This window comes from Neolamprologus brichardi, chromosome 18 (genome assembly GCF_056152115.1).
Source record: "Neolamprologus brichardi isolate AB-2024 chromosome 18, ASM5615211v1, whole genome shotgun sequence".
Taxonomy (NCBI): Eukaryota; Metazoa; Chordata; class Actinopteri; order Cichliformes; family Cichlidae; genus Neolamprologus; species Neolamprologus brichardi.
In genome coordinates, this window is record NC_142121.1 from 17,729,842 (window position 1) to 17,756,147 (window position 26,306).

The 26,306-nt window shown below is 38.6% G+C and overlaps 2 protein-coding genes across 2 annotated transcripts in view; both read right to left on the reverse strand.

The window, feature by feature from the left end:
• Positions 1-12,191, reverse strand: part of b4galt2 (beta-1,4-galactosyltransferase 2) — a 208,894-nt gene extending 196,703 nt beyond the window's left edge. The window contains exon 1 of the mRNA XM_006792142.3: positions 11,742-12,191. The gene's annotated coding sequence lies outside the window, so the exon portion shown is untranslated. The remainder of the gene's footprint in view (positions 1-11,741) is intronic.
• Positions 12,192-13,313: 1,122 nt separating this feature from the next.
• Positions 13,314-22,768, reverse strand: atp6v0b (ATPase H+ transporting V0 subunit b). Its single transcript, XM_006792141.3, has 8 exons — positions 22,389-22,768; positions 21,556-21,604; positions 19,708-19,791; positions 17,896-17,973; positions 17,645-17,714; positions 17,403-17,454; positions 15,512-15,702; positions 13,314-15,205 (listed from the first exon to the last, which is right to left on the reverse strand). Exons 1-8 carry the CDS (start codon positions 22,471-22,473, stop codon positions 15,179-15,181), a joined length of 636 nt encoding a protein of 211 aa, XP_006792204.1. The 5' UTR covers positions 22,474-22,768; the 3' UTR covers positions 13,314-15,178.
• Between the last annotated feature and the right edge of the window lie 3,538 nt (positions 22,769-26,306).

Sequence of the window (26,306 nt, forward strand, 5' to 3'; positions counted from 1 at the left end):
TTAAGAGCAACACCAATGTTACATTATGTGATGATCACACAGTAACTATAAAGTATATGTGACATATTTTAAGATGCTGTTCGAAAGTGCAAAAAAACAAAAGAAGAGAACAGGGTTTTGGGGGGGGTTTGTTTTAATTTTTTAAATTTTGTATTTCAATGCTGGTTGTTAAGGTAGGCTGCTGCTGGTTCTAGTTCTAGTTCTAGTAGCTGACAGAACCACAATCCAGCCTCAATCTGAGACCTTATGAGAAACTTTCTTCAAAACAAATAATTGTATCCTTCTGTTAAATGAAGACTAACCCCCACATTGTTGTTTTATCATTAACATTAGCCACTATCTTAATAATAACATGGTATCAAAACATTATACTGCGTCTTAAGGATTAGTATCAAGTTTGAAATTCTAGTATGGTGACAACCCGACTGCAGACATGAGACAACTAAAACGAGGAGTGGTACCGTTCAACTTCTCACTTCAATTCAGCCTTTTTGTTTACAGTTCTTGCTTATGTAATTTTGTCCATTTCAAACCCTCTCAAGCTGATTTTTGAGCATCATTAATGAAAAAACCGACATGTGCACACGTTAAAGGTCACTTTCAGTTTTATCAAAGGATCAAGCAGCCAGTCAAGCCCAGTTTGTCTGAGAGCACGTAAGCTCAGTGACTGAGCTTCAACCTCACTGTCATGATGGGAAAGGACAAAACATCATGGGTGAATCAGCCACTCCACGTTAACACAGCAATGACCTTTTGGTGTTCATCAGCAAAGTTCATTCAGTTTAAGTTCATGAGTTCATCTCACATACTGCGTCCCTCATGAGTGACATAACAAAAAGAAAGGTAGGCGAATCCAAAGTGAATCATTAGTGAAAAAATACATCCATAATCAGCGCGTCATTAACTTCTTCATCAACATAGTAACATTACTCTTGAAAAAAACACAAACTGCTAACAAATGACCAAAATAATGATAATAATACTGTTGTTAATAATAATATTGTTTTCTAAAAAACAAGAGGCAAAATTACAATGTTATTACACATCAGGCATCATCTTTTTTATTCTCAGGAAGCCTGTTATTTGACATGTAGCAGATTAAATAGTCAACGATGTAACTACAGGAAAATCATAATCATCAATTCACAAGTATACTGCTAACCCTGAAGTAAAGTGCTGCAACTACTCAGCCGTTAATTAAATCAAGTCATTCACAAAATGAAAACACTGTGTCTGTATGTTTATGATATTTTCATTGAAACTGTGTTTTTAATAGAAAATAAAAGGTAAAGAGAATATTTCTCTGCCTGCAGCAGAACAATGTCACATGAGAACTCAACAGTTGACCCACCTTATGGTTGTGATAACTCCAGGCTCAAATGTGAATTATATTATTAATGTCCAAGCTGTCATACAATCACAAAGTTCTCCTGCCTGAAGGTAGGACTGACAATAGTGTCTAGCCTGAGCTAGGTTTATAAAGACAGTTCTTCATGACTTATACAGTGTTGTGTGTCACTTTGACAGATGCTTATTGTTGCAAATATGTAGGCCTCTATTTTTACCTGCGATTACGACACACACTAAGAAATGCGAGGAGTGAAGTTTTAGAGCTTCGAGAGAGTGACAGAGATTAAGGGTCGGCAATCTACTGGGTGTTTTTTCTATCCAGGTATACTTTCACTACATTGTGTTTGGGATCTGATGGTACTTTGCTGTCTTTGTAATTCCAATAATTTCGACATGTCCCTAACACCACAGGCTGAAATACAGCCTTAAATCAAACAGAGGCTCCACCATGTTTTAGATCCTCACAGTTGTCACTCTCTCCATATATATTGATAATGATTGGACCTGTCATGGTCCTGGGTCATTGACCCAGCTTTTTGTGTTTCCTTTTGGCTTCATCTTGGGTTTGGAGTTTATTCTGATTTTGTATTAGTTCTTTGGAGTTGGTTGTCGTGTTTATTATCCCTACCTGTGTCTTCCCTCTGTGCTCTGTTCGTGTCCCCGAGTTTGTGTTGTAAAACAGTCTGTGCGTTTCCTGTTTTACTTTGTAGGTCTGCTTCTCGTTATGTCCATTAGTTTCAGCTGTGTCCACCCCTGCATGTCATCTCCTCATTACCTGGTGTGTATTTATAGTGTGTGTTTGCCTCTGCTCATCGTCGTCTGCGGTTCTCTCCGTAACTCCGCGTAAGTCAGTGTGTTCTATGTCTCTCTGCATCCTCTGTTCTCCGTCCCATGTTCAGGTCTATTCTTTAGTTTCCTCCAGTTTAGGTCTCGGTTAGCTCCCCACCCTTCTTTGCCCATTTTTGTCATTGCCACTTCTGTAAATAAACGTCACTCTCATCACCAGTCAACTGCCTGCATTTTGGGTCCTTTTCCTCCTACACCACACGGCTCGCCCCGGCAGCCATGACAGGACCAAATATTTCTAATTTTTAGATTTATCACTCAATCAGACATGTTGCCTTGACTTTCAATTCAGTTCTTGTGTAATTTGGCATAACTCAGCCTATTGTCCCCATTTCCCTTCCTTAACCCATTTAATCCCAAATATTCCCTGCAAAATAAGTGCATGCATTTTACTCTTTAGACTTCCCCTACAAGCAATGTGTTTAATTTTGTTAAATGTAATAGGGGATTAAAACGGCAACAATTGTTGCCAGTGGGATTAAATGGGTTAACAATGGTTTCTTGACAGCCACCCTTTCACTGATGAGACTTCAGTGAGCAGTAGTTGGATCAACTGAACGGTCAGATGCATCTCTCAGGTCATCAGGTCTTTGTTGGATTCTTTTTTTTTCCATTTCTTACAGACAAGACTTTCAAAAGCTGTTCACCTGCTGTACATAATAGATAGCCTTTTAGTCTCAGCACTTCTTCTTTTGTCTTCCACTTGTCTAGTTTCCTCAGATTTTTTAAAGACACACTGCACACAAAGCTAAAATATGCCGCGCGTTTGGCTAATACATCGTTGGGTATCATCTTGTTGGTCTAAAAACCCTTTTGCATTCCTGTCAGACTGTATCATCTTTCTCGACTCAAGAATAGTGTAAAATACAATGTATATGTGTAATGTATATAATGTATGTATATAATGTAAAAATGGTTCTTTGCTAAGTTTTCTGTTGTGTATAGACACAACACTTAAAAAACCTTGATAGTCCTTCAGAAAGGAACAAAAAACAAAACAAAACAAGAAAGCTTGCTCCTTGGTAGCAAAATATAAAGAAATGGGGAGTGTCTCAAGACTTCTGAACTATATCAGCTATCTCATTATCTAACCTCTACCAGTCTTTCTTTGTAGCCACTCACAGTATACAAAACAATAACAATCCCCTCCAGACCAACATCTTTTTATTACCTATGTAATAAAAATATAAAAAGAAAAAATATTTAGTTTGTGAAACTTGTGAAGCACACCTATAACTGTAAACAACATCAGCTTTTAATCTTGTGTTATGGCTTTTTTTTTTTTAATAACCTCCCCTGTGCCTAGTCTACAGACTGAGTGAAATCCAGTGGGAGGCTGCAGTAGGCCACTCAACTCCAAAATAAACACAGAAGGCACAAAAGTATTGGCCTTATCTTTGGCATACAGTATCCAGCTCTCCATAATACAACTACACTAGTGGCTGTGTAAGGCTGTAGAAGCTGTCGTGCTGTGAGCTAAATGACAACATCAGCTTGCTAATGTGCTCACAGTGGCGATCTTAATAGGTTAAATAAAAGTTCACCATGTTCACCATCTTAATTTAGCAGGTTTTCACACAGCTGAAGCTGAGAGGAAAGACAGAAATTTACAGCTAAATTTACAATCAATATGAAACACTAAGAGGTGCTGAATAAAAAATAAATAATTATAGTGAAAGGGATAGTGAAAATAAATGCAAATCATCCTAAGAAGATGACTGCACTGTCTTTACCTAATTTAATCGCAATCCACTTAAGAAAATAGGAGGATATTTCCACCCAGGCTGTGTTTCACTCTCGCCCGTGCACTATTGAGTTTTTCTCAGTTGTTTGGGCCACGTATTATGTTTTATGGTAGGTGGTAGGCATTACCTTAATCTCACCTGCCACCCAACATCAACCAGGGAGGTACCAAGAGCAAGGCCACGTCTTTGGCTAAACGTTAAGCATCCATTAATTAAATTTAATCCTAAGGCTGTGCACTTCTCAAATCCTTGTCTCATATATTATTTATTTTTTTCTAATGGTGGAACAAAAATTACATTTAGCCTGGTGGCAAAGGTTAAAGTGGTTAGCACTGTCGCCTCACAGGAACAGCGATAGTAGAGTTCACCAGCAACGGGAGAACCGCAAAATAAACTTTAAAGACAAAAAAATAGAGTATGGAAAACACAGACAGTGATTCCAGTGGGTACTTTTCATTGTTTTTGACACTCAGTTTTACTTCTGCACTTTGTACGTTCTAACTTTGCTTTTCTCAGCTGGTGTCTGACAGATCAACAACAACACGAGTAAGAGTGGCCCAAAGACCGGCTGTACCACATACACTGCCTCCATCTGACAACAGAGCTCCCTGCAGGCAGACAGGCTGTCCCTGGAGGACCCGTCCAGGTGTATCCTGGCTTTTCTCCTAGGAGAGATGTAATAAAGTCCATAAATGGAGGGATGGATATCTACCCTGCTAAGTTTCACCTCAATAAATAAATAAATAAAGCTATTGACAGAACCTCTAAGTAAAGTGATGCTAAAGCATCCTTACTGCCTAATATAGAATTACCAATTTGAGATTATGGAATAGAGAACGATGGATCAGTATCAGCTATTTTAATATTGTGACAATGAGATTTTTACTTTTACTTGGAGCGGAAAATAAATTACACCCCGGCTACAACAAAAACAGAACAGAACAAACAGATCCGGTAAATACATATTAAAAAAAGAGAGAACAAGATGAAAGAAGCTGAGTGGGACGAGGTTGAACAGAGGGGAACAAAAGCCGACCAAATCAGAACAAAACTCTAGTGTTCTCTTGTCTAAAACTTCCTCTTCTCAGCTCTGCCCATGCGGATATTAAATTGCCTCTCAGCTGTCTCTGATCTCAAGGAGGCTGAACTGTTTAAATGTCTGATATCACATTGCCTCTCTGCTCCTCTTCCTGCTGTCTCCCATCGAAGAACAAGCGCGCCGCTTTGTTTTAAAGGTCCACTCCCGCTCATATATTCGTAAATTTGTTTTTCCAGATGAAATTGACAAGCAACAGAGAAATCAATGAGCTATCACAGTGGGAAAAAGTATTTGATGCTGCTTTTCACTGTTTCTCAGCAGGCAGGGCTGCACCCGCATTATGCAAATACAACAAAGCCCCGTCTGTAGTTACAATGCATAGACAACATTGGAAACATCATCATCTCCCTCTCTTTCTCTTTCTCTCCCTCTCTCTCCCTCTCCATCCTCTTTCTCTGTCTTCTTCCCCCCCTCGCTGTCTGATCCAGCTGCTCATTTGGCAACAGAGCAAAGAAATAAATGAAGTGCTTCAGCGGAAGGAAAGCTTCACTGCGAGAGGGATTGTGGGCAGAAGGAGTGAGATGAGGATTTGGTGAGGGGGGGGGGGGGGGGGGGGGGGGGGGTTAAAGACAGTTTACTTAAATGAGTGTCTTTTTGGCTTAAAACATCAGTGGGACTTTTGGCTTAAGGCCACCACTTTCCAATCAACCTGTGTCCTTGGGTGTTTGGATTTTGTAAACAATTTGAAAAGTGGTGTTTATTCTTTTTAAGTGCAAAAGAAAACAACATGTACAAACAACAAGTCTGAAGTCACACTGAACAGCAGGAAAGGATAAACCTAAGAAACTAAGTGAAAGGAGATCTGTTGTTAGTTACTGCATAACACAGTCGTTCTTCAAACACTATAGGGTATTGTTACAGACAGTCGGTGGCCACTTTGTAAGAAACACCTGCTCATCAGCTTGTTCGTGTAAATCTCTAATCAGCCGATCACATGGCAGCAACTCAATGCATTAGGTATGTAGACATTGTGAAGACGACTTGCTTAAGTTCAAACTGAGTATCAGAATGGGAAACAAAGGTGATTTAAGTGATTTTGAACGCGACATGGTTGTAAGTGCCAGATGGGCTGATCTGAGCTGGTTTGATCTACTGGGATTGTCCCACAGAGCCATATCCAGAGTTTACAGAGAATAATCTGGAAAAGAGAAAATATCCAGATAACACCAGTTCTCTGGGTGAAAATGTCTTGTTGACACTGAATGGACAGACTCCTTTGAGCTGACAGAAAGGCAACAGTAACATAAATAACTATATTTTATGACCAAGGTATGGAGAGCAAGTAAAAATGCCCATTGGGGTCTACATCGGGCATTTGTGAGTAAGCTGTTGGGCCGTGTGGGCAGGGGAGATAGAGCAGGTCCTCTACCAATTGGAAGGTTGGCAGTTTTATCCCTAGCTGTTCCAGTCTGCATGCCAAAGTATCCCTGAGCAAAATACTGAACCCTGAGTTGCTCTTAATGTATTCACTTGAGTTTCAATGGTAGACAGAAAGCACAATACTGCTTGTGTGCGTGGGTGAATGACACATGTTGTATAAAGTACTTTGAGTGTTCATGTAGAGTATAAAAGTTCTATATAAGAATCTTTCCTTTTACCCTTTTACCTACATGGAGTTCCTTTGGGCAAACCCAATATGGACTTGCCCATATAGGCTACCCCAGTGTCCAGAGCGGTTTTTTCTTTCTGAGCCCCCAAGAGAGGATTCTGTGGGCTGCTCACTGTGGGCCACGTGGCATGTGTGCTGGGGAAAAGCATCTTTGAACACACAACACATTGTACCTTGAAGCAGATTGGCCACAGCAGAAAAGACCACACCATGCCAGTCCTGCCAGTTAACAACAGGAAACTGAGACTGTCATTCCCACTGGCTCATCAAAATTGAACAACAGAAGAGTGAAAATGTTGCCAGGTTGATCTCAATCTCTGCTGCAACATTTGGACGGCGACAACATGAAAGCACAGGTCAATCCTTCCTTGCATCAACAAATCAGGATGATTGTGGTGGCACAGTGGTGAGGGGGGATTTTCTTGCTATACTTTGAGCTTTTGGGTAATGACTGGTTTGGAGTCCCATAACTAGTGACCATAAGTGGAAGAATATCAGGTGAACAGCTAAAAAAGACATGGAATCATAACATTTGCTCTTTTGGCTCTGTTTGACTTTTTTCTACTTTTAGTCTGCTGTTCTTTTTAAGTATTTAGTTTCTTTTTTCTAAAATGGCTCACCTGTTTCCATGTCAGTCATTAGTATATCCGACACATATACAGCACACTATTTCAAACACACAAAAACCAGCAACGCAGAAAGTTATACAGGAAAGAGAAGAGACAATCTAGCATCTCTGCAAAATTACAATTACAAGGCAGCAGAAGGAAGAAGCACCATTGTCTTCTTTTTTTTTCTCATTTTGAAATGATGCATGCTCCCCATACATGCATTCATTACAGAGATCTGAGGTAAGAGGCCAACTCTCCAGGCGTACTTGCCTGTGTAACAAGAAACTATACCCAAGCAAATGAAATTAAACACAAATCTGATAACAATTTTAAAATCAATACAATAATGGGAAGCCAAACTGAACTAAAAGCACTCTCACCGTAGTTAATCTCCAGAGACCATAGTCCATCAGGACAACCAGACACCTAGTCCTCAAAAATAAGACTTTTATATGTCATACAGTCAAATGCAAAGTGCAAGTACAAAACTGAACAGTGCAGTCTTACACAATTTAAATTTTTTTCACTTATCATCTTTACAACAGCAAAACAACAGACTATTCAACCAGAGATAATAAGACAAATGATGAAAAAAAGACAGAGAGGTGGTGTAGTGCTGTGAGAACCACACACATTGCATCATACAGTATGCTTTCTGTCATGCATGGCATCTGAACTTCTTTCGGTTTTTTGAAGATCACCTCTCATCTGAGAAGCTTCTTTACTTCTAAAACCAAAAAGTAAAGAGGCAAAAAGTCCAGAACTATGTCTCCATAGTTGGACAGTTTCACACATACACCTTTATTATCTTTGCACAGACAAAACTCCAAGAAAACCCCTAGCTAACCAAAATGTATCACTACAAACAACGTAAGAACATTCACTTAGCGTACTGCCCAGATGAGGAACAAAAATAAATACAGGGAGACGGAATTTTAGAATACTCTGCAGAATAGAAAAGGTATTGCAAACATATGGATTTATCTGGGATATACTTTAGGGAAAACTGTACGCAGCAGGCTAGTTGCTGCGCCTACTAGTTGGGTCGGATTTGAGATTCTATTCTCCCTGTAAAAGAACCGCTTTATTGGAAACAGGACCAAGACCACCTCTTCCAAAGGGTCTCGATGCAATTGCTTTGGTCTACACGCAAATCTGATTAGCATGTTCATATCTGTCCAAATAAATCACACCAAGGGTAAAAACAAACAGGAGTTTGATTTAAATGGAATCAACAGCGTGGGTAGTGCATCTCAGCACATTGAAACTGGTTGTGATAGAAGAGAAAGAGACAGTTCAGCTGGAAATAATACTTCGGAAGATCATTTAGAAAAATACTTGAATAAATATTCAAAATCATCAAAAATATAAATATATATTTGAGAGTTATTTGGGTTTTGTTTAATCTGCACAAACGTTTCTTTGCTAATCTCTAATTGCAGTATTATTTTTTGTTCCGGAGCATTTTTGTAAGGTTGCCGAGCAACCAGCCAAGCACCTCCCTAAAAGGTCAAAGTGTTCACTGAAACAGCAGCACTGTCCGCCCATGGTTAAGCGGGGCAATTTGTGCCGTATATTAAATGACAAGAAATGCAAGAAACTGTGCAAAATATATATATATTCAGCGATCATATCTGAGACTAAGGACACTGTGAATTAATGATCTTAACACCCTCTCAGTCCACAGGGACACTTGTGCAAACAGCGCTGTCCTCACAGGCTGAATATAACAGAAGATAATACTTAATAATAAATTAAAGATGATAACTTAACCTTTACTTTACTCCCTAAAGAAAAAGAAAAAAATAGACCACAAAAGACACCACACACACACTCTGAATCCCCCCCTTCGGCAACTCAGGAATGGCCTGATTAGTTCCCATGACAACAAATCCCAACATGAAAGAGCGATCAGAAAAATGAATCAGTAGCAGTCGCTGTTAAGGCCGCCAGAATCGGAAAGGTGAAGATAACGAGTGAACCAGAGGTTACCAACGTGAAACAAGCTGCCCGCTCTTCACTGCTTCATTCTGTAGAGTTTCTGTAAGGGACAGTAAGGATTAAGTTTATCTGTGGCAGCGTAACCTGCTTATTGTCCATTCCTGGAAACAGACGCAAATTCCTTTACGCAGGACGGGACATTAAAAAATAAAAATAAAATAGAAAAACTTGGAGTTTTTACGCAAAGCTGATCCAAACACTGTAACAGTGATGCAACGTGCCGCAGCCAGCGAGGCTAACAAGAGGCTCATGACTGAAAAGAAAAATGCCTTTTATATATAAAATATACATAAGAAATCAAGCAAGAGTCTGAAAGTAAATGTTACTCTGGACTCAGGAAGAGATACACAAGAAAATCCGATCACCTGTCGACACCATGTCACCTGTTTAGGTTGAACAGATTCGGACGAAATTTGTGACCTGGCAATTCAAACAATCGCAAATGTATCTTTTTAATGTTCCCGTTATTGTTTTTACACCTGTACAAAAAACTCTAAAGAGGTAGTAAAACCATAAAAAAGGTTTTAGAAAGTATAAACTATCAAGCAAATGCTAGGACTTAATTCCATTTTGCCTATTCAGCTGACTTATTCAGCCACTAATGATGAATAACTGGTGCTGACAAAAGTGGGGATGTCTGAGCATCACACACTTCATTTCCTGCGCTGAGGTGAATTTTATGCATCAATTTGCAACTTTTTCTGCATCAGTTTATCAAAGAAAAGTCTATTCACATAAAAAGGAAAACACAAAAATCAAGCAGCAGGTAACAGCTCAGCATACAGTGGAATATACGCAGTGACGCTCTCAGGCAGGGATGCTTGCAAATAATTGTTATTGCCTATTTTCTTACTTAATATAGTTTCTGCTGATTCAACACACATACAAGTACGATTTAATCCTCCCCCCTCTTTTGTGTGTGCCTGAATAAAGAAACTCAAGAGTGAAAAGGGTCGATTTTTCTAGATATTAGGATATTTGTTTGTCAGCTGTTTGAGAAAGTAATCTGCTTATTATTATGTGTATATTACCTATGTTTGTGACAGATAAATTAATTCACTTTAACTTATCAACCTGGTAAAACAGTGACTCAAAATATTCTTGTTTTTCAGACGTTTCAAGAAAAAAAACAACCTCATGTTGGACCCGGTTGCTTTGTTCTTTCTGACGCACCATTGGACAGGTCAGACAGGAAATGCTATCCCATTGCTGATTAAGGTAGGTGTGTGTGTGTGTAGTAGAGATGCCTGCTACCAAAAAAATAACCAGTTGTATGAATGCATACTTCATATTCATATTGTAGTAGTAAAAAGAAGCTGGCACTCTTGATTAATCTCTGACATTTGCTAAATAACTACTGTTTACATCTTCATATCCTGAGGGTGGAGACATAGAAAACCCTGTCCGGAGTAATTAAACGTCCCAGTGCCACAGTCCCCTTTCTGCCATCAGATAAGCCTTGAGTGAAGTCACCGGCTCACTCCGAGGGTCAAAAGATGCTTTCACAAAACAGTGAGAAACTACTGCTCAACTGGATAATTCTTTGCCAAAACAGCTTTGCGGAAACTGTCTGCACGACGTGACTTTCAAGCTTTCTTTTTAAATATAACACATAAAATATTTGTAAATTATTTACTCAGTAGACATTATGTTTATTATGTAACAGCACTTCCGGTGTGAAGAAATCATGGTTGACAAATCTAACTTCGTTCTGACATTTTAACGTGTTGTTTATCCAGGAATAAAATAGCAGATTAATTAATGAAAATAGCCCTGAGGTCACGTACATGTGTTACTTGTACACTAAACTTAACATGATTTAAAAATAAGTACTTCTAAAGCCTAAATATACAGCACCAAAACAAGTACTAAAAAGTACAAATACTGCAGTTGTGGTACTTGTACTTCATTGGCTAGTATACGGTCTGTAACAGCAGCACTAAAGAGACACCGTGTCATACATGAGAGAGATGTCAGACTGGATTACAATCTAGGTCCAGTGCTTCTGTGTAAAACGCCTAGTTAAGCTATGAAGACACCCCCTCCTCGTCTTCCTCACTCACATTCCCCTAGTGTAACGCTGCCAGTGCAGGAGATGTTATTATAACAGCACCAGCAATTCTGCAAAAAATTGCACTTCCAGAGTGGATTTTTAGAGCTCCGGAGCCCATCCAACTAAACAGGAATGCTGTATGCTGAGATGGTTCATTTACTGTAGAAGATCAGTGATGGGAGGCTCAGTGAAGCCTAGTATGGCGGGTGTAAAGATGCTTCTGGTTTGTGGGAATGTGCATGATAACAAAAGAGGGGTAAGGAGCATTGCATTGCGAGAATATTTCCACAATATCCACAAACTCAGTGAAATGTTAAAAAGCTGCAGGAATTATGCGGAATTAAGTATGCAAATAGCAACAAAGGAAAAAGCGTGTGTACGATGCTTTATGAAACAATGCATCCCAGAAAGCAGATGGAGCACCTACCTTGATGTTGTCAGGCGGATACTTGTATCTGTGCATCTTCTCTGCTGGAGCACTACAAACTGTTCACATCATCCGAGGGAGGGAGAAAAAATAATAAAAAACATTTTTTTTAAACTCTCAATAAGCATTTAGTTTGGAAAAAATCTGGGGGACAAAAGAAAACACAAAAAGCTAGAAGCTCAGCTCAGCTCGACTCTGCTCGGGATAACTACACTGTTTTCCCACAGACTGGCTATTATGTCTGCTCTTCATCAGGGAAAAAGCTTCATGTTGTAGCATTACGCTAGTCAAACGTTAACGCAAGCGCTGACGATATTCTACCGCAAACCGGGAAGAAGAGAGATGCTCTGCTTGTGATTTCCCGTCATCCCGCTGTGTTTTGATGATGATGTTAAGAAAGCAGAGAAAGGATGCTCTTAGGATGTGGCAGCAAGCAGGTCCTTTCGCTCCTGCTGCCTACGGAAGCCTGCGCGCTCCGGGTTTTCCTTCGCTTTTTTTTTTCTGATACAAGGCGAGATGATAATTTAGTATCCAGCTTTTGCCAGCTATTGTTATTATTATGCTGCAGTCATGAGCAAAATAATAATTGTAAGATTTTTTGAACGATACCCAATACAAGTGAAGTTCAAAAAAGTGATGAAGTCTACATTTAAATTTACGGAGAGACAGATACTCAGATAACTCAAAAGTAAAAATAATAATATATTTTTTAAATCCCTTTAAATTCGTTTTAAAGCCATTTTCTACAAGTTCGGTATGACCGTATAAATACTGGTAAATCCACGCTTTAAATAGAACAAAATAAAGCGTTGTAAAGGCTAGACAATTCCAGACAGGCTAACTCCGCCCCACTTGCGTTTAGCCTAATAGAGACCTTTTACAAGATTATCTTTAACTCTAAACATCCAAAGTTTAATGGGTTGTTTTGATGTTGTTTGTTTGTTTTTTCTCTATTTTTTCACTTTTACTTCTTTTTGACACTTAAATTGTGGTGTTCAAACACTTTAATTGACCAAATGATCTATTTAAAATGTTGCTACATACTTGTAATCGAGCTTTATTTTGTTTATTTATTTTTGACTCTGGTGGCATTTTTAGAGCTGAGATGGTTTGGACATGTGCTGGGGAGAGATATTGGATATACTGGACAAAATATGTTGATGATGAAGATGTCAGGAACAGAGGTAGACTACCGAGATTATTGGATGTAGTTTTTTTCAAAATCAGCTTTGATGGGCACATTTTAGAGGTCAGCAAACTGATTGTAAGTTTAAAACATTACAGTATATTACGCCACGATTGTAGGGCTTTCATTGTGATGAAATTATTATTCTTCAACTGCGCAAACTGAAAGATGAATATTAATGTTTAGCTGAGACGTTAACAGGACAAAAAACTATTTCCTCAAGAAAGTTTTCAGCAGCTGTTTTATCAAGGCAGATGCTGTGGATTTCAGAGCCATCTAGTGGAAACAAGTACAAACTGCAAAGAGTAAAGCGGCCTTAACATTGGCCTGGGTGACAATATGCTCACATTTAATGATGACAAACACACAGAAAAAGCCATCAGAGATCTCGATTGATTCATTTTATTTTCCTCAAGGACATTTATGAAGGCAGAAACAAAAATCTGATTCTGTTTTTATTATACACAATATGGAAAACTGAATTATTTTCCAAGTCACCATCACATCAACATAATGTACACACAGTACCATCTACAGTCACTGAAAGCCCGGGGTTTGGTACACAGCCTGGTTCTCCAAAGGCATCTTGGAGTCGCATCTGATTATTATCATTTATGAGAGCAAAGACCATCTCACTGCTCTGACACCTTTGTGAGGCCAGACTTACTTCAGTGTTTGAACTCTTGAGTATGTGGAGGGAAAATTTCAAGAAACCAAAACCAAAAACAGGACAATTCACAAAAAAGCCGTGGTCTGTCAGCTCTGTGGAATGATGATCAAAAACATAAGACATTTTCAAGCTATGTTTACACACACACACACACCACCAATACAGCATTTTCTCATTTTAGGCTAAACTCAATTTTATGTTACTGGTAGCTTAGAAAATAATCAGTTACACCACCCAAAAGGCTGCTTTTCAACATCTACCCACAGACAACCGAGATTTATAACATAAATGAAAGAAACTTTAAGGAATGTTGAACATAAATGAGAAGAGTTGACATTTTCACACAAGACAAAACTAACATTCAAAAGAAAAGTTTCAATGAAACGAAGATTTGGGTGCAAAATTTGGATGTTTTATTATTATGAATCAGCAAATATAACAGAGTCAGAGTTTTGGACCCTTGTTAAATGACAGTAATACCACAGGAAAAGGTAAAACCGGGTATTAATGGTGGTAAAGATTTTACTTTCCTTTCTAGTAACTGACTAGGACAGCAATAAGCTTCCATAAAAATTAAAAAAAAAAACAGGATATCAATTAGATTTTTTTATTTTTATGGAAGCTTATTGTTGGGGGGGTTGTTGGGTTTTTTTGTGTTTTTCCTTGTTAACTTGTTAATGCACAACATTTTAAACAAACGGTCTCTTAAAAGACTTCTTTTGTTTTACTTCAAGCAAACACTATATCCTACAACTACAGGAAAGGATCACGACTCTGATAAAAGTGAAGTCAATTGGGAAGTTCTGGCTGCCGGATACGACCGCAAGACTCAACATTACATTTTTAAAGACTGCAGAAAATCTATATGTGATTTGACCATATTTGACCTCCCATTGAGCCACCTAACCTTAGTGATCAGGAAGCCTGATAAATACTGTATTATGGCTGCTGTGTGGGTTAGGACCATCAGCCTATCAGCAAAGAACAGATTAAAAAAAAAAAAGAAACAGATCTGACAGACCAGGCTACAAACACGATGACAAACATCCTCATGCTTCACAGGAAAAAAAGATCACGTCCTGCGCGCGCACACACACACACACACACACACACACACTTTTTCAAATACTCCAGTCTAATTTTTAACTACCATTCAACAAGAGCGGTCAGATAAAAATGATGCAAATTAAACAGTTATCGGTGTAAACCTCTCCTTAAATGCAGAGTCAATCTGTCCGTCTAGCCGCTCTTCAGACTGCCCCGTTTACTTCTACTGCTCATCAGGCTAAATCATCACAGAGTTCACTCATTTATGCCATATATTGATTTGTTTTTTTTAAAAAAAAAAAAAAAAAAGGTATGAAATGCAAAATATGCTGTTTTCTTCAATTTTCATTCGTCCCTTAAGAATTAAGAGCAGGGCATGGATGTACCAACTCTTGTATGGATGATAGTTAAAAAAAAAAAAAAACAGGCAAATAGAGACATTTAAATAATTTACGATGTATTTACACAATAATCGATCTTTTTTTTGTTTTGTTCCAGCAGTGTGCCTGTCTTCTCAGCGTTTGAATGCACATTCTAGTCACCCATCTTTACTTTCGACGTCTGAGGAGAAACAAAAAGCAGTTTTTAATAAACATTTACTATAAAGAGTTATAATTTTTAAGTCTCTGCAACAACATCTGGGCCTTTGTCCAAACAACTATGTTGTGGAAAGATTGTTATACCTAAATAACTAAATAAAGCGAGGCTAAAACCGATGAAACTTAATGATAAGATTGTGATGACTGACAGTTTCTGACCTAAAATAATTAATAAGTGAAATTAAAAACTTCAGTTTGTGCTATGTGGCCATTATTCTCCTGTGAGGCAAAAGATGAAGGGTAAAGGCTTGCAAAAAACTGTATTTACCTGCAGAATAGCTACAATGACACCAAACAGGCCGATGGCACTTCCAAAGATTTCCACAATTAGGATCTTCACGAAGAGGCTGGCGTTCTGGGCATCTGCCAAAGCGGCTCCGCTGCCCACGATGCCGACACAGATGCCACAGAAGAGGTTGGAAAAGCCCACAGTCAGACCAGCTCCAAACATGGAGTAACCTAATAGGACAGAAAACAAAATGAGTCACAGTTCAACCTGAGTAACTCACAATGGAGTCGTCTACGAGATTCATGCTCCCTGTTTGATTCTGAAATAAGTCTGTAAGAGTTTATTGTGAAGCATCTTCACAGTTAGTGAACATATTTACGTTTCTGTTAAATTTTGTGAAACTATTCAAAAAATGGATATAAAAACTAAATATTTATTTAGTGAATACAGCAAATATCTTGTCTTTACTGTTGTCAACAGTACACGTCCAGACGTTTTAGTAATTTCAAATCTGTGCATCCCCACAGTGGACTTCAAGCAAATCAAGCAACCACTATGTCATTAAATTACAGACTTTCAGCTTTCTTTCACAGGTTTAACACATTTTTTAACACTTTAACAGTTCTGTCATTTTATCATTTTAAATATAAGGATGGTTTGTAATATTTTGATAAAAGTCTGTTGCAGGCAACCTCTTCATTAAGGCTAGAACTGATGGACATCACCTCCCTTGAGAAGCCACCTTTTGTTGCTGCTGGTTTGTGGGTCTCTGCATCATAACTCAAGCATGTGCTACTGAAGAATATCTCATTTCTTTTCTTTGATAAACTTTTGGGGTGCTTTTGCAGTTTGCTTTGGGTCATTATCCGCTTGCACTTTAAAGCTCTGTTCAATCACTTCTGAAGTATTTGGCTGAATCTGAGAAGAGGGTATAACCCTGTGCACTTCACAATTCATCCTGCTTCTTCTATCAGCAGTCACATAATCAATAAGTATTAGTTACCTGAGGCCATGCAATAACACTGATAACACTGTTTGACCGATAATGTGATATGCTTCAGATCATGAGCCGTTTCACACCACCACATTCATCTGATAGGCCTTCATCTTAGTTTCATCTGTACAACAAATTTTTCCCCCCACAACTGTGCAGACTCTTTTAGTTGTTTTCTGACCTTCCTGTTCCTCCACCTTGTTGTAAACTCTCTGTACATTCATAAAGGTATGCCTGGATTGTAGACTGTAACACCAGTACACCATTTATCTTAAACATGGAAATAACTCCATGTGCATTGGGCTCAGAGCTGTAACTCAGGTGGTAGAGCAGGTCACCTACTAACCAGAAGGTTGGTGGTTCGATCCCAGTCTGCATGCCAAAAATCCTTGGGCAAGATACTAACCCCATGTTACTCTCCGATGCATCCATCAGAGTATGATTGCGTGTGTGAATATTAGATGGTGTGATTGGGTGAATGAACAAGTTGTGTAAAAGCTCTATATAAGACCCAGTCCATTTACCATTTTTAAGACTCAACCAGACTGCAGATTTTCCCACTAAAATTTTCCATCTATGACAGGTTTATTTTGGCTTGGGGTTGTTTTCAGCCTAATGATGACATCCTCGCTTGCATAGATTCTCTTTGAACAGAATATTGAGATCTCCAGTAAACAGCTACCAAATACAAAATCAACACTTGGAATCAACTCTGGATCTTTTGTCCTCCTAATCCTTTATGAAATTAAAAGGGCACAGGCCTCACCTGGGCACTGACTGCTTGTCAGTCCAGTTAATTTTGAGCCTCTGAAAATGGGGGCCTACGTATAAACAGGGCTAAAATTCTATTATTGTTATTATTATTATTATTTATTTTTAAAAGCCTAGAATTAAAGGTGAGATTTTCCTATTTCAGTCAGGAGTCTCTTTTCTTACCAGCTTGGTAGTTTCGTGCCCCAATAGTCTCAGGAGTCGTTCCACTGAAGTTCTGTAAGACGAAATAAATCATTTCAGAATCCTTATTCCGGGCTCTACAATGACATTTCACTTGTTTTTGTCTCTTACAACTGCAGCTTAATTTCAAGGTGTCGCTCTCCTCTGTGCAGGCTTCCTTGCATTATTTATGAGTTTTTAAAAAAAAAAAAGGCTTCCTCAATCATCAAAAACGTGTTCCTTACCTCGGCCATACTGCTGATGACAATAGCCATGATGATTCCATAGATTGCAACAGCTTCACAGAAGATAATGCTAGAGGGAGAAACAGAATAAGCAAGGGTCACTGTCTCTGCAAAACACTGCTTTGGACCTGCAGCAATAAACTGATGTTACTGGTGCTAGATGAAGCCATAATTCACTGAATGCCCTTCTTAGCAACGTACAGCTGTTGACGGGAACAAAACAGACAAGTGCTCTCTTTGACGGGGCTTACCTGACCAAATTTTTGGTTTTGATTCGTGGAGCCTTGACGCCACCACCAATAATGCTAGAGCCAGTGACGTAGATCCCCCTGGGAAAACAAGCGGAAAGAAAAACAACATCACTTACAAAAACATTTTAATATTACAGAAAAGTCAACAGTTGATATAAATGGAAACAGGAGAAGCATAAAAACACAGCACGAGTTAAATGACTACCATTATTGAGCTTCACTGTAAAACGACCAATTTACACGTAGTATAAATACACATCTTCTGTGATCCAAATGGTTTTCAATGCACTCGAGACTTGTAATGATGCAAAAACCATGTAAAAAGGATCCGTTTCAACACACAGTGGCAGCACATTTTTCATTTAATGCACTTAATGGGATAAAATACTAAACAATAAAAAGGAGCTCAAGGTAGGCAATTAAATGAAAATAAATCTTCTGAACACTGATCCAAAATAAGCAGCCAGCCCAGAGACTTGTAGGTAATGTGTGTGAAAACAAATAAGACGATGTATTTCTCATTAATTTCAAATGACAGGAATGTGTAGGACAATCATGCAGAAGAGATAAGTTATTCAGTGTGTAAATCAAAATTATTAAGCAAACACAGAAATCATTTTGTAATCCAGCAACCTGTGGATTGGAAGGTGGCGGTTTTTTCCACAGACCACTGGCTGTAGCTGGCCTTTACCTGCAGCTGTTCAGCCGAATCTGCTTTAAAGGAATTCGGTTAGAGTTCTCAGAAGATCTGGGGTTCGATTCCCGAGTCTTCTAGTCTACATTTTGAATTATTCTTTAAGATAACGAACCCCAAACTGCCCCGAAAAAACGGATCAATGTTAGTGTGTGAAATATATAGGTGTGCAAAGTCCATAAAATAAAGTGCTGTGTAAGTGGGTGAATGTGGTATTTTATGTGTAATTTCTGCAATTTATTATTTCACAATCGAAAACTCTGAATACAAAACAAAAAACTTGTCCAAACATCTATTTTTCATTTCACACAGTTTAAGATTTTACAGTTCCTCTTGCAGACCATTACATGGGGAAACCATTTGAATACAAGCGCGCCGATCCACACAGGTGTGCACACAGGTGTTCACTGTTTGTAGACTTAAATCACACCTTTCTTGGCTGCTACTTCAAAGCACATTGTGCGCTGTCTGTCCTGCGTGCTGCACAACAACATTCAATATTTAGTATTTACTGCTGTTTACACTTAGCTAGATTAATGCGATGGTGTTGTGTATAGTATGTTGCTTTGTTTTGTTTGTTTTTTTTGCTTGTTTTCTATTCTTTTTCTCTCAACAGGTGATCCCGGAGATATATTTTTTTCCCCCCTTTCTCACTGTCCCTCTCCCCTTCTGTTTTTCTTTTCCTTCCTCTTTCTTTCTCCCTTTCCTATCCCTCACTCATGTCTGTCCCGTCTGTAACAACTGAAAATAAAATAAAATAAATAATAAAAACAAAGGTCGATCAAATGGACCAATACGGCAATGCCATGATGATCCATTTGGCAAAGTAAATCCATTGTATCCTTGTTGGTCTTCAGACAACAATTCTGACGGCTAAAGAACCAAATGGGACAGGCAAAAAAAAAAAAAAAAAAAGATTTTACAGTTCTACATTTACACCTGTTGTTTTAAAAAGTAAGGTCAAAGGTTTTAGGGAACAGGACTTTTTTTTTACTCCTCTTATGTTGAAACAAGACAACTGACAGAGTTTGGCATTTTGTGTAAAATTATGCTCATGTTTTGTAATCAAACATAGCCAGCTATGGATACTAGTATGCACTTAAAGAAGTCTTACTTACCAGGCAGCTCCCACCACAGACAACGAGATGGCCAAACCAATGCCCAGATTGGCCCACATGAAAGGAGAAGTCTCTGTCAGGAACCTGCGAGTAAAGAAGTAAAGCTCACTCAGCCTCAATTTTATAACAACATCATTGTTTGCAATACCTTTTAAAAACACGATGTACACTCCGTTTTAAATTCTAACCTTTTTCTCAACAGTCTGTTAAAATAAATACCTGTAGTGGATAAATCCAAGCTATGCCCTCTTCAAGTAGTAGATGGAAACCACTTCATGCGTTTCTTTCACATCCCAAATTTATTTGGGGAAAGTACAGACAGACCTCAAAAATGTCTCCAGTGACACATTCACTGTTACTTCAACATATACAAATTATCTTGGAAAATGTCTGATCAGCCAAGCGAAACGGATTGGTGCCTCACTATCACTCTGCAAAAAGGGAAAAGGCGGGCCCTGAATCTGTCAAAGAGGAAACAGGCAACGTAGACTAGCTTATGCTGTAAGGCATGTCTCTGTACATTTACAATTGTGCAATGTGGGAAAAGTCAGTGCTGTTTTATAACTTTTATTACCCAGAATGTCAATATTATATTTTTCCTAGTAGAACCACTTAAAAAAATGTAACTAAAACAGCAGACTAGATGTCAAAAAAGGTCAAAAATCATCACTTTATTAATTCTTTCAGTTTCCCAATTTAGGTGGATCACCTGCCTCTATTTCACCCTATCCCTAGGATCCTCATCTGTCACACTAGCCCTCTGCATGTCTCCATCCATGAAGTCTTCCTCTTTTCCTCCTGCCTGGCAGCCCCATAGTCAACATCCTTTGTGCAATATATCCCCCATTTGCCCCGTTTTCAAACCATCTCAGCCTTGCCTCTCTAACTTCATCTCCAAACTGCTTGACCTGAGCTGATCCTCTCATTTCTAATCATGCCCATTCTGGTCACTCCCAATGAAAATCTTAACATCTTCTACTCTGCCACCTGTCTTTTTTTTTTTTTTTTTTTTTTTTTTTTTTAAGTGAAAACCATCTTGAAACCATACACCACTGAAAGTCTTACTACCATCATGTAAATCTTCCCTTTCATCCGTGCTGCTATCCTTCTGTCACAAATTACCTCTGACACTCCTGCCCACCTCCTTTCTGCATTCTCTTCTTCACCTCTCTTGTGTACACTCCATTGCTTTGTATCGTTGACCCCAGGTATTTAAACTCATTGACCTTTGTTACCTCTTCAGTGTTACACCCATCTCCCTCTCATTCACTCACACTCACATGTATTCTGTCTTGCTTCCACTCAACTTCATTCCTCTTCTCTCCAGAGCATACCTCCACCTACTCTCACTACACGTCACAATGTCATCTGCAAACTTCATAGTCGGCAGAGACTCCTGTCTGACCTCATCTGTCACTGCAAACAAGGAGGAGCTCAGAGTGGATCCCTGATCCCACCTTAGCCATCTGTCACTCCTACCAGACACACCTCACCACTGTCTAGCTGTCCTAAAACATGTTCTACACCGCCATGACTTCCTCATGCAGTACACAGTTCCTCTCTAGGCATCCCATCATGTGCTTTCTCGAGATCCACAGTGTACCTCACTCTGACCTTCTCTATAATTCTCCATCAACAGTCACAAAGCAAACATCTGTACAGCTCTTTCTCAGCATTAAGTCATAGTGCTACTAACTGATCATCACGTCTCTTCTTAACCTACCTTCAACAACTCTTTCCTATAGAATAATGATGTGGCAGGTTAACTTTATCCCTCGGATACGAATGATTTTAGAGTATATATGAATCTTTACCTCCAGACAGCAGCTGTGTGCAAAGAATACTTACCATGCCACATCAAAGCGGAATCCCAGGTCAAATATAGTGTAGCAGATTCCTGTGGAAACAGTGACGGTCATTTTTAGGCATATGTGGGAAAAACACGGTAACACTTTAAAGATGAGCCATTTAGTCGACCCGTATGTATTTCTGCATGAGTAATCTTGTGTTTTGCAGGTTGCGTGAAACACAGTCACGCTTATGTTCCAAAGGAAGCTGCAGCTTCGGTGTGACCACTCACACTCACGTGAAAACCACTGTAGTTCCTACTCAGCACAGTCAGCTGGACACACGAACACCTAGACGGCTAACCTTAGCACGGCGCAAACAGACGACTTCAAACTAATATAAGACAAGCAATCCAAGCATGTTAAAATATTTTCAAATCATACAAGGTGTGACACTAATCAAAATAAAATACAGTCACTAACATGCAACGTTAAAACCTCTGAAAATTTCTGTTATGAGAGAACGCTATAAGCTAACTACCCTTAGCTAACAGCATGCTAGCCAGATGCTAACTTAAACCGTGTTGTTTATATAATGTGAGCACACAGCGATTTTTAAAATATATTCAACAACGAATTGGGTTTTCATGTATCCCTCTTATCATGTATTAGTAAACCATTTTCCATATGCTAACTAACCTATCGACTAAAGCCGCAACTATCCCAGTATTTAGACAGGTCCTGAAGTACAGCTGTCAAACATACCAAAAAATCACAATGTCACGAAGAGACAACGATTAAATACACGACCATTACTGCAAATTACATGAAATATATATTTTAATTCATTCGTTTAGCTATTATTAGGCATTTTCCTGTAAAATAAAACCTTACCAACGATTAGTATGGTGCTCCAGAAGGCCAAAGTGACCCCCGTGTAAAGAATGGCGTGTCCGTTCATCATCCACTCTAGTAGCATCTACCCACCGGGTTAGCCTGCTGGATCAGCAAGATCTACTTGGCCCAAATTTCAAATCTGATGCCAGTACAACCCAGGCAGCGATATAATGAAGTTTTACGAAGCGCTATCAGTCGATCGAGGAAGAAGAGAATCAAAAAGAGAAGCTGGGTGATGTCAGCTGATCCGGCTCGACTAGCATGTGACCCAGGAAGGAAGGGAGGGAGGGCCGCGTTCGCTTACGTTTTTACGTTACCCACTGTCGCTTTACAACAAGCACTCTTTGTGTTGAATTTACTCGGTAATTATTCCACCGTAATTTACACAAATATAGAGTTAAATAAAACAAAACGACACCCAACCAAGCCAAAAGAGGTATAAACTGCAGCGCGCACAGTGGCCGAAAGATGTCACTGTTGAAATATATATGGCGCAAAGGCAACAAGACTGCAGTGTACACGATTTATAAAGGAAAAACCCAATCAATACTAAGTCTATTTGACTGTGCATTTTCATCCTATAATTAAATATAGTTAACTTGATAGGACATGTGCAAGACAATAACCTCATCCTTAGACCACGAGGGACACTATTATTTTTCGATAAGTGCAAAAATGCTGTGATGGAAATGTTATGGTCTTTGTAATAACCTGATATCATCTGAACAATTATGGGAGATTTGGGACCAACATGTTGAGCAGTTGTGTTTTGGATTTAAGAACAGATTTAACAGTTGCATATTCACACACTTTGCTACTAGCAGCCTGTTGCAAAAGTACAACATTTCTTAGGTTGAATCTACAAAAAATGCCAAATATAGAAGGGTTATATTCATTGCCACTGACAAGGTGATTCCCAAAGATCTATTGGCTGAAAACTTGGTATATATTGGCATGGCAAAAAAAACTGAGGAAGCTAAACAATTGGGGGACAAAAGAAGATATTTCAGACTTGGATGGAATTATAAATGCAGAAAGGAACCATCACATCTACTATGTAGTAACATCTCAAAAATAAAATTGTCAATACTTTCAGTGTTCAGAAATACAGTGATCCTAAACATACTGCAAATGCAGTAGAAACATACCTCGATTGAAAACCACACGATGAAACACATGGACTGGCCTCCCCAGAGGGGAGAGATGCTTGATCCATGTCTCAAGTCAGTATTTGGGATGACCATGGCCATCCCAAATACTGACTTTCAAACTTATTAGAATTGTATACAGTATTGTGCATATGTATATAAAATGAAACACATTTTTATTTGCAAGCACTATCTGCCTTGTTGCAAGTGTTCTGTCACAGATTACTAATTCTTACATTCTTTGAAAGCTAGACACTGTGCTTTGACGCTCTCGGTGTACTCTCAGTATACTGCAGATTTCTGTTGAGGTATGTCTGCTCATCCTTTTAGAACTGCATAAAAGATTTCCTGTGTTTCAGCTGAAATACAATAGTATACAAGAACATATGAAGCACTCTATCACCAAAGCCTCAAATGAAAGTTTTGAAGTTTTGAAGTTAATCCTAGTAATCCTTTTTTTGTTTGTTTTTTCAACTACTGTGAAATTTAGAAAAAAAACAACAACCTTGCATCAAATGAAAATGCCATGACACTGCGTTACTCATTATCTATAAAAGCTATTTTTCTTGAACTGTTTCTTTCATTTTCACTGATCTGTATACTTTTTTTTGCTGAGCTATACATCTTCAAAAAACTATCAAAATGAAATACTGAAGCACTGTTATATCTCTATGTGTAGTTTTTGAATTAATGTTGAACTTCTTTTTAGTGATGAGCCACCAGTTCTTTATCTGTTATTCTTCTTATAGACTCATCTTCATTAAAATGCAGATGAATGAACTGCACATCAAGTGTGTTTTTATGACAAAATCCATCACAGCAGGCCTACAGCTAGGATTTGGGAAGCTACACCATTGATAACAAAATGACATTTGCATGTGTGATAACATAACGTGTGTCATGTCAAACATGTCTCTCAGCAACATGAAAAGAAGCAAAAAAAAAAAAAAAAAATCCCCTATAAACCAGTTTTTCATGTGACTGACAGCTCAGAGCCAAAAGCAATTCGGAAGTCTGATTCTCCCTTTTCATTAATTTCCGCATGGGCTTCCAGACAGTGCGTATCACCTCTGAGGATGTTGCCTCCATCCTGTTTTTTATAATTCTGGACAGTCCATGGCACATTTCATCCCTGAGACCACAAACGTCAGTCGCCAATAAAAGCCATCAGTTCTTTCTTCCGTTCTATCACATATCTGAAAGGGTTTTAATGAGGGCCAGAGACCCTGAAGACAACTTAATTACGCCAGCTTTCCAAGTATATAGGGGAGGCAGCTACAACCTGTAACTGTTTCCTCTTTTTTGTAGCATCACATTGTGTTTAACTGTCAAGCTACCACTGCATTTCCCCTGAAATGAGGGTTTTGAACTTTGGTTGTCTGGTTTTGTACCCTGGATTGATTATAATAAAGTGTAATGCATTGCTTTTTGAATCTGTGAACATACCAACACTCTCTAAAACATTTATTTTCAGCAGAAAATAAAGCCTCATCCTGCATTTCTCCTCATTTAAGACGTATAAATGTTCCACTTTAATGCTGCTTAGAGACTGCTTTATAATCACTGAAAGATAAAACAAACAAACAAAAAAAAAAAACCCGCTTCTAACAGTATCTGCCATGAAAATTATGATGGAAAAAACAACAACTCCTACTTCTAGAGCAGAGGCAGCATTTTCTAAAGAGAGGGTTTAGGACTAGCTGTTGAAACTGGGGATACTAGAGTTCATTCTATGTTTATTTACAGCTGTTGAACACGTTTTTAACATAACCCTGGGATGTTTTTCTCTTATCCAACAAAAATCCTGTGAAGTGGAAAAACAAATTGCTAAAAATGCCCGGACTTTATAATTGCTTGCATTTTGTGCAGTTTCTGACATGTTATCATGATTTCTCCTCTAAAGTAGTCCAAAGAACATGATTTTCACCCCCTATAACTCCTGACCATGATTTTAGCATGTGTGGACTATTAACTAATTACTTACAGAAAGTACAGCCTCATTCACTTGTAGGGTTTTATATATCAGGGTAAAATGGAAAAAAAATCTTTGGTAAGTCTTAGTAAGTCTTAAAATAAATTAAATACAACCTCAGATGAATGAAAACTGAGAATAATTAAAGAAAGAAAGAAAGAAAGAAAGAAAGAAAGAAGCTTCTCAGATGAGAGGTTAAACATCTTCAAGGAAACTTAAAGAAGTCTAGACACTTTTCTTTCCAAGCTCCTTGGACTACAATGACCTGGACGACTGAAAACCTTCACAGACAAATAATGTTATTATTCAATTAATTATAACATAATAAAGACCATCTGGTCGTTAAGAAGCCTTAAACTTTGGTAAATACAACCTCAGATCAACTGTGAAATATGTTACACTCTATTGTTGTTTTTTAACAACAGCTAAGCCAAGAAATTACAAATTAAGTAAGTCATGTGACAAAAAGGTTTTACTGTCATGGCCTGGGTAGACCCAGGGCTCATGTATCTTAGTGCATGTTTATGTTTATATTTTCCGTGTGGTGTTTTGGTTTTCTCTCCGTTTTTTTCTCCTGGTTTCTCCGTGTGAGCTTCCGGATGTTTTGGTTCGCTGAGGAGAATGCAAACCCGGAAGTGTTTCTGCACTAGAGACAGCCACACCTGCCGCTCGTCCTTCTCTGCCAGCTGCAGCAGATTACGCTCGTCAAAGGAGCGGTATTTAAGACTGCGGCTGAGCTAAGGCCGACGCTGGATTCTTGAGTCAGAACTCGTCAGTACAGCCGTGGACTTTTGT

What these genes read in the sequence shown, in the direction of transcription:
- atp6v0b (XM_006792141.3), bottom strand. Translation starts at nt 22,473, where the DNA reads ATGCTACTAGAGTGGATGATGAACGGACACGCCATTCTTTACACGGGG. An exon ending in TTCCGCTTTGATGTGGCATG is followed by an intron (nt 19,792 to 21,555) that starts GTAAGTATTCTT and finishes CTTTACTCGCAG; the next exon opens with GTTCCTGACAGAGACTTCTC. An exon ending in TCATTGTAGCTATTCTGCAG is followed by an intron (nt 15,206 to 15,511) that starts GTAAATACAGTT and finishes GTTTCTCCTCAG; the next exon opens with ACGTCGAAAGTAAAGATGGG.